This window comes from Idiotropiscis lumnitzeri, chromosome 7 (assembly GCF_059441095.1).
Source record: "Idiotropiscis lumnitzeri isolate Australia: NSW breed Sydney's pygmy pipehorse chromosome 7, RoL_Ilum_1.0, whole genome shotgun sequence".
Classification (NCBI taxonomy): domain Eukaryota; kingdom Metazoa; phylum Chordata; class Actinopteri; order Syngnathiformes; family Syngnathidae; genus Idiotropiscis; species Idiotropiscis lumnitzeri.
In genome coordinates, this window is record NC_142397.1 from 22,968,958 (window position 1) to 22,983,225 (window position 14,268).

A 14,268-nucleotide genomic window follows, 5' to 3' on the forward strand; every position below is an offset into this window, starting at 1 on the left:
TAAGATTAAACTTTACATAACAGACCTGAAAAAAAACAACAAAAACACGCTGCCCAAAGCACACCACTCACGACATCTCTCTAACTAACCATCTGGTTGGCTGAGGCCCAAGCACTACTAGAATGCTTTGCAGCAGTTTTGATATGAGAGATAAATGTTTTGAATCAATTTAATTTCTCTTTCGGACATGAATAGCATGGGAGATACATGTTTTGTGTTAATTGTATTTCTTTATTCCTTGATTTGGTTGTTTCATTGTTTGCTAGTATGCTGTTCTGTTGGTGTTGGGTGATAGTTGTAGTTTTGATGTTAATTGTTGTATGTATATACCATATTTTCACCACCATCAAAGGGCGCAGTGTAACATGGGGGTGCAATTTCTGTATTTAACACATACACTGGGCACATCGCACTAACAGGCGCATGCTCGCTCAAAATACTGGGTCTCATTTTGAGATAGGCTGCTTTGAAAGGGCAAACTATAATAATCATACACCATTAGCAGTCGCACAGGCGCTAATGCAGTTTTTGAGATAGCATAGCAAACCATTGATTCAACACATTGATTTTAACAATGTGTGGTCATGAATAAAAGGGGAGGGATATCACTAGTCACCACACTTCTTACAGTCGCAGTTTTAAATCAAAACCAAAACCATCACTGAACAGCATACAAGCAGACAATGAAACAAACAAATACATCCATCCATTATCTGTATTGTTTCTCCTCACAAGGGTTGCGGGGGTGCTAGAGCCTATCCCAGCTATCTTCGGGCAATCGGCGGGGTACACCCTGGACTGGTTGCCAGCCAATTGCAGGGCACACATAGACAAACAACCATCCGCGCTCACACTCATACCTAGGGGCAATTTAGAGTGTCCAAACAACCTGCCATGCATGTTTTTTTTTAGAAAGTGGGAGAAACCGGAGTACTCGGGGGATACCAACGCAGGCACGGGGAGAACATGCAAACTCCACACAGGAAGGCCGGAGCCAGAATCGAACCCATGACCTCTGGACTGTGCCGCCACCAAGAAATACAGTTAACATAAAACATGCATCTCTCATGCCATTCATATCCCCAAAATAAATAAAAATAACACGCCACCAAGAAATACAGTTAACATAAAACATGCATCTCTCATGCCATTCATATCCCAAAAATGAATAAAAGTAACACGCCACCAAGAAATACAGTTAACATAAAACATGCATCTCTCATGCCATTCATATCCCAAAAATAAATAAAAATAACACAAAGACTGATCCGGCATGTATACATATCATTCGCATATATATATATATATAAATATATATATATATATGTATGTGGCGGCACAGTGCAGAGGATTTCGGTTCTGGTCTTCCTGTGTGGAGTTTGCATGTTCTCCCTGTACCTATTTGGGTTTCCCCCGGGTACTCCGGTTTCCTCCCAAAAACAAAACCCATCCAACTAAGCCAAAAACATGCGTGGGAGGTTGATTGCCTCTAAATTCCAAATTGCTCCTAGGTATGAGCGCGGAAGTGATAGGGTCGCTGTCCGGCCGAGGCCGGTAGCGAAGAGTGAACTCCACAAACGCTGACCACAAGAAGAGTTTCAGACCAGGTGTTTATTGGGCCCGACAGAGAACAATCAATCCATATCCTCACTAGGATATGGACTAGTGACAAACATAGATTTAGGAGTATATATACAATTACAAGCGTCGCGAGCGACGAGAACAGAAAACGCTGGTGGACCGGGTCGCACCAGGAACCAAAAACGAGATTTAACTTAAAGCGCTTGCATAGCAAGGATAAACTACAAAACGATAATGGTCTTACTACAGAAGGGAAAGATGAATCCAAATAACGAAAACGAGAACCAAGGGCGAGCCGAAAAGTAGCTGAATCAAGAAACACTATGAACGAGAAAATCAAGACACGGAACAACATGGAGCAAACGTGAGCATAAACTATGAGCGTGAGCATTGCGGGATAATTATCCGACGCCGAGCGATCCTCGGCGACGGCTTATGTAGTCACGGTAATCAGCAGGTGATGAGCGTCAGCTGCGCGGCTTGGCGCGTCTGCCCGGTGACGTGCGACGGGGAGCGCGCGGAGGGAACGCCCACTGCTGGACAGAGAAACAGACGGATCATGACAGGAAGGTTGTTCGTCTATGTGTGCCCTGAGATTGGCTGGCAACCAGTCTTACACATTTCGAACTCCAAAAATAATACCTTGTAAAATAAGCTGAAGATCATAATAGTCTCAAGTAACCTTATATAGTCAGTTTGTGTATTTCTAATCATGTTTTTATACACTAATTGCATTAATGATTGCACACGCACACACACCTACATTTTTGCTTCTGTTGTCTAATAAGTTTCTATTTCCTTGCTTTCATTGTAAGCCATGATGTGCTAGTTTCAGTTTCGTTATGACTCTCCTTCAAGCTCTAATAAAAGAGGAGGCGGAATGGAAGAGAGGCGAGAGGGTGCGCGGAGCTGAACAGAGCGAGTCGCCTGTCTGCTCCTGGCCTCTCTCTCGCTCGCAACCGGTAAAAAACGAACAACCTTGCTTGGTTCCTTTCTGGCCTTGGCCATTTCAATAGGCTCTCCCAAAAGGCGTCAGGACATTTAAACCTGACATACCTTTAAACGTATTCAGTTTCAACTTTGTTGACAGTTTTGTTATAGTATCAGTAACCATATCAGTTGGACAATACATCAAAGTTACTTACCCCTCATTCACAGTAGACCTAATTCATGAATATTTTATGTCTATGTGTTTACATCTCTGTCATGATTTTTGGCAAGATTGATTGTCCCCTGATTGTCCTCATGTACAATTGTTGGGATGTACTGATAATTGTCAATAGCACTTAGACATCGGTCTAAGTCTAGGCATTCCTGTATGGTTGAAGCTAGTGCCATGTATTCCGCTTCACAGGTCGAAAGCGCCATCGTGGGTTGTTTCTTTGTTTTCCATGAAACTGGAGAACTAATTCTACTTAGAAACAGACAGTATCCCGGAGTACTGCGCCTGTCGCTGGTTTCAGGTGCACAGTCTGCGTAAGTATAGGCATGTAAACCTAGTTTCTCACTGTTGTTTCTTTTGAAGCTTAACTGTTCTTCAGGAGTGCCATTGAGGTATCTTAGTACGTGCTTAACGGTAACCCACTGCTCCTCTGTAGGTTCAGCAAAATACTGAGGTAACCTACTTGCCACATAATTTAAGTCTGGCCTGGTACATGTTGTCAGGTAAATAAGGCTTCCTAGAGCCTCCCTGTACATTCTGGCATTACTAATTTTTGTTGCATTGTTATCATATTCTATCTTTTGCTCACATGGTGTCTCTCTGATTTTACAATTCAGCATATCAAAACGCTGTAATATGTTTTTGTGACATTTTTACACATCCTTCATATTGATTAAAATCGATACCAGGAAAATTTTTGAGTTGTCCTAAATCTATCCTTTTGAACTTTTTTGCAAGCATCTCTTTCACCATTTGCAAAACATCATTGCTGGCTGCAATGGTCAAGTCATCGACCCAAATGATTATTATTACGTTCTTGTGTTTTGATTCTTTGGCATAAACACAACAGTCAACTGGGTTTTGTGCGAACTTGTTGTCTGTTAAACAATCATGCAAAACTTGATTCCAATTTCGCCCCACTTGTTTTGGGCCATACAGTGATTTTTCTAGTTTAAACACAAGTTGGTGTGAGAGCAGAGGATACAGAGGACAGGGTTAGATGGAGGAAACTGATTTGCTGTGACGACCCCTGAAGGGAAAAGCCAAAAGGAAAATAGACAAAAAAAGTAGTGTATAGCACACCTTTATTCTAAATGCATTACCACATAACTGAAAGTGTCATAACATTTGTTGGGCTGACACTTTTGGTACCTGCCAGAATTTTTATCCCCTAGTAACTTTACCTAGGAAAAAGGAAAAAATTGGAGAAAGTCATTTGATGGTGTTTGGGGTTCATTGTTCTGTGAGTGGCGTGGGGTAGTGATACAAATTCTGGCTGCTGTTTCCCAGAATATGTATCCCCAGTAACTTTAGATAGGAAAAAAGGATCTTGCTCATATTTGCAACAGTTCCAAAAATGATCTCGGGAATAGACAAAGTAAGTCACTTGACGGTCAAGGTTCACCTGTTTGGTTCACCTATGAAGTTAATTACTGCCTCCCAGAATATGTATCCTCTCTGTTTGCCTGGAAAAGAGGATACCTGCTGAAATTCACTACAGTTCACATTTGCCATTATGTTGGGGTTAATAATTTGCTGAATGAATTACAGTACTGACAAGTGCGAGCATTTTCTGGCCAAACTTTGTCCATCAAAAAGCAAATGTACGGAGCCCCTCTGGTGCCACAGTATGAGAAAAAAATATTTTTTGCTAATCTGTACCCACAGTTTACTAAACTGTACCCACAGTTTACTAATCTGTACCCACAGTTTACTAATCTGTACCCACAGTTTACTAAACTGTACCCACAGTTTAGCTAATCTGTACCCACAGTTTACTAATCTGTACCCACAGTTTACTAAACTGTACCCACAGTTTACTAAACTGTACCCACAGTTTAGCTAATCTGTACCCACAGTTTAGCTAATGAGCTAGCGTTCACGCCCATGCCATGACGTCAAACGTTTGTGGGTGTTGCTTGATAGAGCAGTACCCACAATTCAGCAAATGAGCTCACGGTCCGTCGTATACACGTCGAGGTAAATTCAATTTGTTTTTTTATTGATAGTATTAGAGTGTAGTGTAGTGTTCTGTCGAATCGGCATGGTGTGATTTACTTTCACTTTCGTTCCCTCATATTATATGATGGTAATATTGCTCTAGTTCCTAGTTCATATAGCAGTTTTAGCAGCGAACGGCTACAATTAGCCAGCGCGTTTCTTTTCATTTTTCGTGCGTCATGTTTTGAACATTCGCTGCGTTTTTAAGCAATCGCCCGGCGCAAGCAATCATCCAGTCCTCGCTGGAGAAGGAGACACTCACTCGGTCGCATTACAAGAGGATACAATTACGTCTTTGGGGTTTCAAACACTGTAAGTACCTTTTCTGCGGTTATTTTTGTGTAATGATAATAGTTTGTGGTTACTGCCGTTTTCTCCCGTGTTTTTCCTAGCTAAAAGTATTGCTTTAATAGCTGCCACGCCATGAGGTTTATGTTAATATGATATTACAACTATTGTTTTTAACGTATGTAAACATATTTAAATGTAATTAATATTTTAATTAATAATTTGATCACATATTCTATCTATTCCACGATGTAATCAGAAATCAAAACATAATTCTATTTTGCTCCACCTACAGAATGCACGCATGAGATCATGGACCAACTTCAGCTCATAGAGTTCTATTTTCATTTGGGCCTGAGCTACAAACACATACTATGTGTGCTGGGCTCCAAACACAGGATTGTTCTGAGTTTGAGGTCCCTCAAACGAATTCTTAAGAAGCATGGATTGTTCCGCCGAATCCATTATGACCACCCAGAGACAGTTGTGGAATTCATCAGAGAGGAGCTACAGGGCTCTGGAGCGTTGCATGGCTACCGGTGGATGTACACCAAATGTAAAGACAGAGGACTGCATGTACGAAAGGAAGATGTACGGCTGCTCCTTTCCGCAATGGACCCAGAGGGCACGACATTTAGAAGGAGAAGAAGACTGCACAGGCGAGCATACTTTGCCAAGGGTCCAAATTTTGTATGGCATGTCGACTCATACGACAAATTAAAGCCATTTGGCATTTGCATCAATGGAGCCATCGATGGATTTTCAAGGCGAATTCTGTGGCTGAATGCTTACCACACAAGCAGTAATCCAAAAGTCATCAGTGGCTACTTTCTTGAAACTATTAATGAATTAGGTGGATGTGCGCGCATCGTGAGAACAGACATGGGGACAGAAAACAGTTCCATCCGTGATATGCAGCAATTACTTCGTCGGACCCACACTGATGTGCATGCTGGTGGCAAAAGCTTTGTTGTTGGAAGAAGCACATCAAATCAAAGAATAGAGAGTTGGTGGGGCTTTCTCCGTCGAGAGTGTGTGGAATTCTGGCTGGACCTCTTCCACAGACTTAAAGATGAAGGACATTTTGATGGTGACTTCTTGGACAAGAACCTCATGTTATTTTGCTTTCTTGGTTTAATACAGGCAAGTAGTAACACTTCACAAGCACTTTATTGAATAATTTTTGCCATATCATGGTCAAGTTATAAATGCATTTTTATATTTTCTTCTCATGAATACAACTTCGCTTTTAAAGTTTTCAGAACCTTACAAAAAAAAAAAAATCCAGACATTTTCCGTGACATTGTAGATGATTTATGTCCACCTTGCTTTCACACTGCAGTGCATTCGTTTTGCCTACCTTGGTAAAAAGTTGAGGACCCAATGGTCAGTGGTAACTGCAAACATACCAAACCTTACTGTAACATGCATTTTTTCAGTTATGGTTACCATACTTAGTTTTAATTCTACCTCCTTATAGACACAGACACAGAAGTACGCTACAGATAAATTTGACCTCAGTGAATGGATGGATGATCAGATAATATTTGAACTACTTAATGCCAGTATTTTCCTTCACTTTCTCCATGCCACTTTCATATTTTGGTGACTTCCACGTGAATGCATCTGTGTTTGCACAATGAGCTGAGATTAGTCTTCGAAATAGTTTATATTTTCAGTTAATATGTTTCTTAAAACATTTATGTAAATTGTTTTTGTATCACCTGCAGGATGAGTTGGATGCAGTCAAGGAGGTGTGGAACAGCCATCTGATTCGTCCATCCAAGAATGAGCGTGTCCCTCATGGTCGGCCTGATGTCATGTTCTTGGTCCCGGAGCTGTATGGCACAGAGGACTTTTTGTGCCAAGTGACTGAGGAGGATTTTTTGAGGTGTGAAGGTGACTGCATCCACCGCAATGATGTTGCTTGTGATGCTGATGTGTTCACTCTGTGTACACACATAATGTCACAGAACAACCTCCAAGTCCCAGTGGATGGATATATCGCCACGACCAACTACCTCAACTTGAGAGAGGAGCTAATAACACTCTTAGGTCTTTAATGGATGCAGTCCAGGTGTAAAAGGCTTCAAAGTCCTTTTACAATCCATAACGTATCACACCATTAATCAATGTGCCCTGTCTTACCCCCTAATGGTGTGTGTGCCCCCTCGCCACACCTCAACTGCTGTTTATATGGAGCCCTCACATAACTAAATGACAAATTGTTTTAAGTTTGAAGCATTCTGCTCATTATGGATTTTATCAAGTGTTTTACAACATGTGTAATTTTACTTAGAATTTTTTTTGTACACTTATTGTGACTGTGTGTGCACCCATTCTTGTACATACATGGGAAATGTACAGAGAATTGTTGAAATTCATTTGATATATACTGTACATATATTTTGTAATTTGCTTGATGGTTCTACCCAAATTAACTGTTGCTGATTTATGGTTTTGTAAAATAAATAAATTGCTGCAAACTCCTCCGCATATTGACATGCATTGAGCCAACATGTAAAGATCTTTGATTGGTATTTAAAAAGCCACATTCAAGCTCGCTAAAATACATGTGTGTGATTCAAATAAATTCTAAAAGTAAAATTGATTGTCTTCTACATTTTCAGGTCGCCAAAGTATCTTGAGTTGAAACTGCTATTCAATCCTTAAATGTATTTGTGGAAACTATTTATGTGAAGCGAAGTGGTCAAATTCACACAAATGCACACTGTCAAATCAGACAGCAACAAGGTGACAACTTGATAACTGTAGACTTGAGATTTGGGTACTCAATTCAGCAAATAATGTCTCCTACATACAGTCTGTCTGAGAGCTGAGTGAATGTCACTGTCTTAACTGAGAAAAAAATTCAGATAGGAGCAGTTGCACATTTAATTTTTATAAAATTTGTGTAAAACAAGACATCGTAGTCGACCCCAGCGACACAACTATCTGCTTGCAATACAAGCAGTGGAGCAATTTTATAAAAACCAAAAAAAAAAACACACGTCTTAAAGCTGTTGCATAACAACCATAGGCAACAAAATTGTGTCTTACCACAACAAAATTGCTTCATAATTTTGCAAAGAATCAACTATGCAAACAATGACTCACTCAATAGTCAGTAAATATAAACAACTCGACTTGCAGTCCAAGAGTATGAAATACCGGCATAAAACAGTAAATCTGGCCCCCATGAATCAGACCATGCAACTACATTATAAAATACCATTATGAACAAATTCCAGACAAAACAGCCGCCAAACCCTCTAAGAGTATATGGGAATAGATTTTGCAGAACAGACACTAAATTATGTCCATCACCCACATGTTGGCATCAAGTACATTCCCAAATTCCTCAGACAACTCAGGGTACGACCCATAGTTGTTGGCCACCTCCAGAACACAGCCACATGTATGGGACATTGGTCTTCGTGTAAATAGGTTCTCAGCCTCAAAGAATCGCACATGGATCTTCTCAGCCACTAAAAGATCTGCACCTTTGGAAAACAAAAATAAAATATTAGTTTAGAACCACATACCACCACCAACTCTATACTAGAACACTCGTGTCTATCACCTCAAATGAAGGCTCTCTAATCATTGCCTTCAATAGCTGTGTATTTATTAAACGTTTACATCAGGCCCGCCGAAGTTGAAAAAATTAAATAAATAAACCTTGTTCATGTTTTATTTTCCCCGTAATTCTGATAAGTGTCCCCACTAGGAGACACACCCTAAGACAGATATTTTGTTGCAATGTTTTCATTCATTTTCATTTAAAATTAGAACATATATTTTCTCCATATACGATATGTATTTTCTTTCTCAGATAAAGTGAGGTTACCAAAACACTCCATCCAAGTGTTGCTGGTCCGGCCCCTCTGTCAAGAGAACCCATTGTGGCCCACAAATCAAAAATTTTGCCCCCCGTGTTTCAAAGTCAGCTGAGGGCACATTTCTTTTGGCATATATACACACACACACATATACATATATATATCCATATATATATACACATGTATATATACATATGTATACATATATATATATATATATATATATCAAATTTGACAAGTGAAAACAAATGACAGAATTAGGATTAATCGTAAAGATGTGAAAGATTACCAGTACAAAATCGAAGAAATTTCTTGAGCCGACGTTCGTTGCAACTCCTGATGAATTTTTTCAGAAATTCAAAACTCTGCATTTCTCTCATGTTGAGGCCCTCATGCTGTAACATGGCGATTACTCTTCTTGGTGTTGGGGTAAGGCTACCATATACTTCCTCCAGGCCTCCCAGTGGTAATTTCAGTTCCTTCAATATACTGGACCAGCACTCAGCAATATAGGCGGGATCTTGAACCAGTTCCTTATGTGCCACCTCAATTAAAGTCTTCTTCACGTTCCCCTTATTGACAATAACTTTAACCTCGTGAGTTTCGAGGAAATCCATCCACTCCTCAGATCCAGCGATAGACAAAAAATCAATCATCGCTTGTTCAGCCACTTGTTTTTCTTCAGAGGGAATTGTGTCTAAAAATGCCGAAAGCAGGTCATTCTCCATCAGGTCAACGCCGAGACAATACAAAATAAAGGGCTTGGCTAATGCTATGGGAAAATATTGCACAATGTTGTATCCAAGGACCATAACTTTGGCAATGTTAACCCATTCGTCTTTCATGTCGTGTCGTGTCATTGGTATCTTCATTGTGCTTCCATGAGTGCATTTACTGAAGAATGTTTCCCAGTATTCACTTAAGGCATCACGTAACACACCACCATTATCTTCTCCCTTTTCCATTGCTCCATTGGGTTGGAACATCTCGATCTCCACCAGCAGCTCATCAGTAGTTACAGTGCCGTTTTGAAAGGCTGCATTTAATTCATGGAAAACATTTCCCCTGTGCAGTTTAAGTTTTCTTGCTTTAAGTGGATGAGATTCTTGCCCTGGGGATGGATTTTCAACCAACAGCTCCATGGGGATGGTGTCGTCGAGGGTGTCATCGACATCATAAGTGGCATAATCAGCAAATGAATGTCTGAAGACTATTTCTTCATCAGCAATAACATTTTCTAACAGTCCACCTACTGCTCCCACCATTTCACTGTCCAATGGAGGCACCTTGGCTGTTTCCTCCAATGCAGTAAAATGCACAGAAGCGGTGTCATGTGGCTCATCAAGCACTTTTGCAGGGGCATCAGTTTTCCTTAAACACCCACATTGGTTAAATGACATGTCATTGCCTGTTGTACATACCTTCTCCTCGATAAAGGTGGCAATGACTTTATCATCTAACTTTCGCTGGTCTTGGAGAAATTTTAGAAAATTCGAGTCCATCTTCTGAAACAGAGGAGTAAAATGGCACTACTGCTGCATTACACATCGTCTCAAGGCAATTAAAGAGACAAGATGCAAAGTAAAACTACAGTATTGTACTTTGAAAATATGATTCTGCACGTTTACAAAAATGTCATGTCATCCTGACAAAATGAATAGATAAGAATGCATGATTGTTTCCATCGTTTCACAGTTTCATTATACAGCCATATTTAGCAACCCAACATAGCCCAGAAGCGAGTTATTAAGCAATTTACGACAAGCACGGCAGTAAACACAACAAATTGTTGTCGTGAAATAAAAGTAACTTTAGACAATGTACTTACAGTGAATGTCAGAGACGTACTTGTCTCCTCTTGTGGTGATTCGTGAGTGTTTGTACACTTCTCCGACGAGGGCTCGACTAAAACCACTGATGCCTGCTGATACGCCAAAAAGACGACAATAAAATCAAACCGTGGCTAGGGTGACGGTTGTCATGATTGGGTGACTTGTGGCGAGCGAAATAATGCGCGAAAAATGTTTAAAACGTGACGCACGAATAGAAAACACGGAGGCTAAATGTAGCCGTTCGCTGCTAATACTGCTCTATCAAGCAACAGTCACGAACTAGAGCGATGTACACCTTACTTACATTTGACGGAATGGCATGGGCGTGAACATAAATCACGGAATTACAAGTCTTTAAGCGATGCAGAACACACTATACTCTCGTACTATCAATATAACATCTAATAGAATTTACCTTGAGAGATATACGACCGCGTGGGTACTGCTCTATCAAGCAACACCCACAAACGTTTGACGTCATGGCATGGGCGTGAACGCTAGCTCATTAGCTAAACTGTGGGTACAGATTAGCTAAACTGTGGGTACAGTTTAGTAAACTGTGGGAACAGATTAGTAAACTGTGGGTACAGATTAGCTAAACTGTGGGTACAGTTTAGTAAACTGTGGGTACAGTTTAGTAAACTGTGGGTACAGTTTACTAAACTGTGGGTACAGTTTAGTAAACTGTGGGTACAGTTTAGTAAACTGTGGGAACAGATTAGTAAACTGTGGGTACAGATTAGCTAAACTGTGGGTACAGTTTAGTAAACTGTGGGTACAGTTTAGTAAACTGTGGGTACAGATTAGTAAACTGTGGGTACAGTTTAGTAAACTGTGGGTACAGATTAGCAAAAAATATTTTTTTCTCATACTGTGGCACCAGAGGGGCTCCGTACAAATGAAACAAATGTGCGTATTATTTGTTTCTTATTATGAAACAGTCACTCTTAGCTAATAGTAGTGGTGCAACGTGTTAGAAAGCTCTTTCTGCCTTGGGTATTCACACCAGTAGTGAAGCCCAAGACCACTTCGCTCCTTGGGTCATCGGGACACACAATCCCTCATTACGATAAAGTGACTGCTCAACGAAGACTGTAAAGCTAACACCTCCAAGCAATAAATGGAAGAAACCTCTTTGCCACACAAAATATGGTGATTACGTCAACGTACATTAAGCGATTATAACGGCATCTATGTATGTCTGTTCCAGACGGGGCCATTGTCGGGAGCAATCTTGTTTGTAATTGGCTAACTATTTTTTTGGCCCGCCTTTGGTGTAATCCAATTGGTTTAAACGGTGGTTGTGTCATTTGATTGGCCTCCATTTGAGCAAAACACTTCCGTATTTCTATTCCGTTCTGTTGTTGTTTCGATTTTCTTTAGTGGGGGAGAGCTCAGTAACGCAAAACCTACATCTTCGGAGGCTGTCGCATCAATCTCCAGGCTACGGTAGTACAATTGCTAATACATTGTTATTGATGTTTCGCCCAGGTTGCTTATCGAAGGCGTTATTTCAGATATTTACCAGATTTGTTGCAAATTTCCAAAAATGCAGTTGTAATTTCAACTCGAAGATAATTTCTGTCATTTGACAGTGTACTTTTGACATGAGGTTTAATTTTAACTCAGTATTTACTCTGTATTTGTAATCTCAGGCAAATGTGAACCTTGGTGTTTTTAATTTCGCTTTAGCTGGGGAGCTTCATGTAGCTTCAAATCCCACTGTTGTTTATATGATTGCATAAGACGTGGGTCAGTTTGATAGTCAATTGTATATTATTGTGTTTTTGTGTTGAAGGACTTAAGTTTCCAATAATATGGTAGAATCGGGGTGTAGTGTTGACGCGTACGCAACGTAGCGACCTTAAAAACACGAATACAATGTATGGGGCAAACAACAACAACAACAACAAAAAAGAAGCACTTAAAACAGTAACTGTCCAGCACTATTGTTGGTGCACCGTAATTGCGACATGATTACATGAGTGTAATATTGTGTTCAACCTATTTTCTTAAAATTTATAGACAACGTGTCTGAATTACACTTCATATATTAGTTTGTTGTTGAATAAACTACAATAATATTCTTTTTTGACTTGAAATATTTTTTCCCGATTTGTTTTTAAATGAAAAGTTGCGGTATACAATGTTTAAGCTGCGAGCAAGATTAGAATATAACGTCACTTAAAATATCAATCCAGCCAAGATGGCCCATTTTTCACGAACAAGCTCAGTTTAGATATTTTTTGATCAGGAAACTGAAATTAGTCATATTTTTTATGCATTCATTTTGGAGAAATTAGGAAATAAATGACTTGAAAATTACCTACTTTTAACAAGGAACATGACAACGCCCCCTCACAAACTCTCCATTGGAAATCATTGTACTTTCATTGCTGACAACGTCCAATTAATTGTCACTAAATTTCATGTGGACATCACAACCTTTGACCACTTCAACATATCAAAAACTGTAGTGGCTGATTTATATGAGAATGAGAAAATGTGGAATATGGAAGTGAGCAGAGGTACACAGATTATGCTGAGAGGACGCTGCAATTAGTCATATTCTTTTATCCATTCATTTTGGAGAAATTAGGAAATAAATGACGACTTGAAAATTACCTACTTTTAACGAGGAACATGGCAACACCCCCTCACAAACTCTCCATTGGAAATCATTGTACTTTCATTGCTGATAACGTCCAATTAATTGTCACTAAATTTCATGTGGACATCACAACCTTTGACCACTTCAACATATCAAAAACTGGAGTGGCTGATTTATATGAGAATGAGAAAATGTGGAATATGGAAGTGAGCAGAGGTACACAGATTATGCTGAGAGGATGCTGCTATGGGCTGATATTTGTGCTACTAGATACGTAATCTGAATATTATCAAATGTGAATTGCTTAACTTGAATAGTTGAATTGAAATTGAATCACATAAATTGTATATTTTTTGTTTAATTTGAATCAGAATTTTCCCATCTGAATTATTTCATTTTGTTAAGAACTGTATTCCAATAACCTTGAAATTTAATTTAAGATGTTTTTAATTCCTCCCCCCCAAAAAAAGTTGACCTCACTAAAAATTCAATACTGAGTATGCTCACATTCATTTAGCCGATTATGTTTTATATATCTTATATTCCATGCAATGGCGGCTGGCAATTCTAATGATCCAGTTTCTAGTGGCACAAATATCAGCCCATATGCTGAACACTGCTTCTTTGCTGCTGATCACCCTGAGGACGTATGGCATAAAAGCACCAGTCGAGATAATTACAGAGACTGAAGTGGGAATGAGTAAACGTGCACATTTATTCATTCGCTCCCTGATCGGAAAAAAATTAGTCCTTCTCTACCATTTTTAAACTATGACCACTTGAGAGTCTGTCCAAAAATATTCTGGAGCTCTGGCTACTGCTTTAACATCTTACTCATAGCTATTGAAGTTACAGCTGCACTTAGCTCCAGTCTCAATATGGTACGTAATTTGGTTGGAGCTACTCTTGCATTGCCAAAGACCAAAGAGCAGTTCACATTCTCTTCGCTTA

General features: G+C 39.6%; 2 protein-coding genes and 1 pseudogene across 19 annotated transcripts in view; 2 read left to right on the plus strand and 1 right to left on the minus strand.

The window, feature by feature from the left end:
• Positions 1–4,660: 4,660 nt before the first annotated feature.
• Positions 4,661–7,964, plus strand: LOC148334292 (uncharacterized). 3 transcript variants are annotated; one of them, XM_088301307.1, is made up of 3 exons: positions 4,661–4,723; positions 5,328–6,175; positions 6,763–7,964. In XM_088301307.1, exons 2-3 carry the CDS (start codon positions 5,345–5,347, stop codon positions 7,093–7,095), a joined length of 1,164 nt encoding a protein of 387 aa, XP_088157433.1. In that variant the 5' UTR covers positions 4,661–4,723; positions 5,328–5,344; the 3' UTR covers positions 7,096–7,964. The 3 variants fall into 3 exon arrangements, with proteins under 3 accessions (XP_088157433.1, XP_088157431.1, XP_088157432.1); XM_088301305.1 differs by having other exon boundaries at positions 4,667–5,056; XM_088301306.1 differs by having other exon boundaries at positions 4,667–6,175.
• Positions 7,919–10,201, minus strand: LOC148334293 (uncharacterized; annotated as a pseudogene).
• A 1,857-nt stretch (positions 10,202–12,058) lies between these two features.
• Positions 12,059–14,268, plus strand: part of bcas3 (BCAS3 microtubule associated cell migration factor) — a 474,526-nt gene continuing 472,316 nt past the window's right edge. For 13 of the 16 annotated variants that reach the window (XM_088299829.1, XM_088299828.1, XM_088299825.1 and 10 more), the window contains exon 1: positions 12,059–12,155. The gene's annotated coding sequence lies outside the window, so the exon portion shown is untranslated. The remainder of the gene's footprint in view (positions 12,156–14,268) is intronic. The other 3 variants (XM_088299827.1, XM_088299836.1, XM_088299835.1) reach the window with 3 other exon arrangements.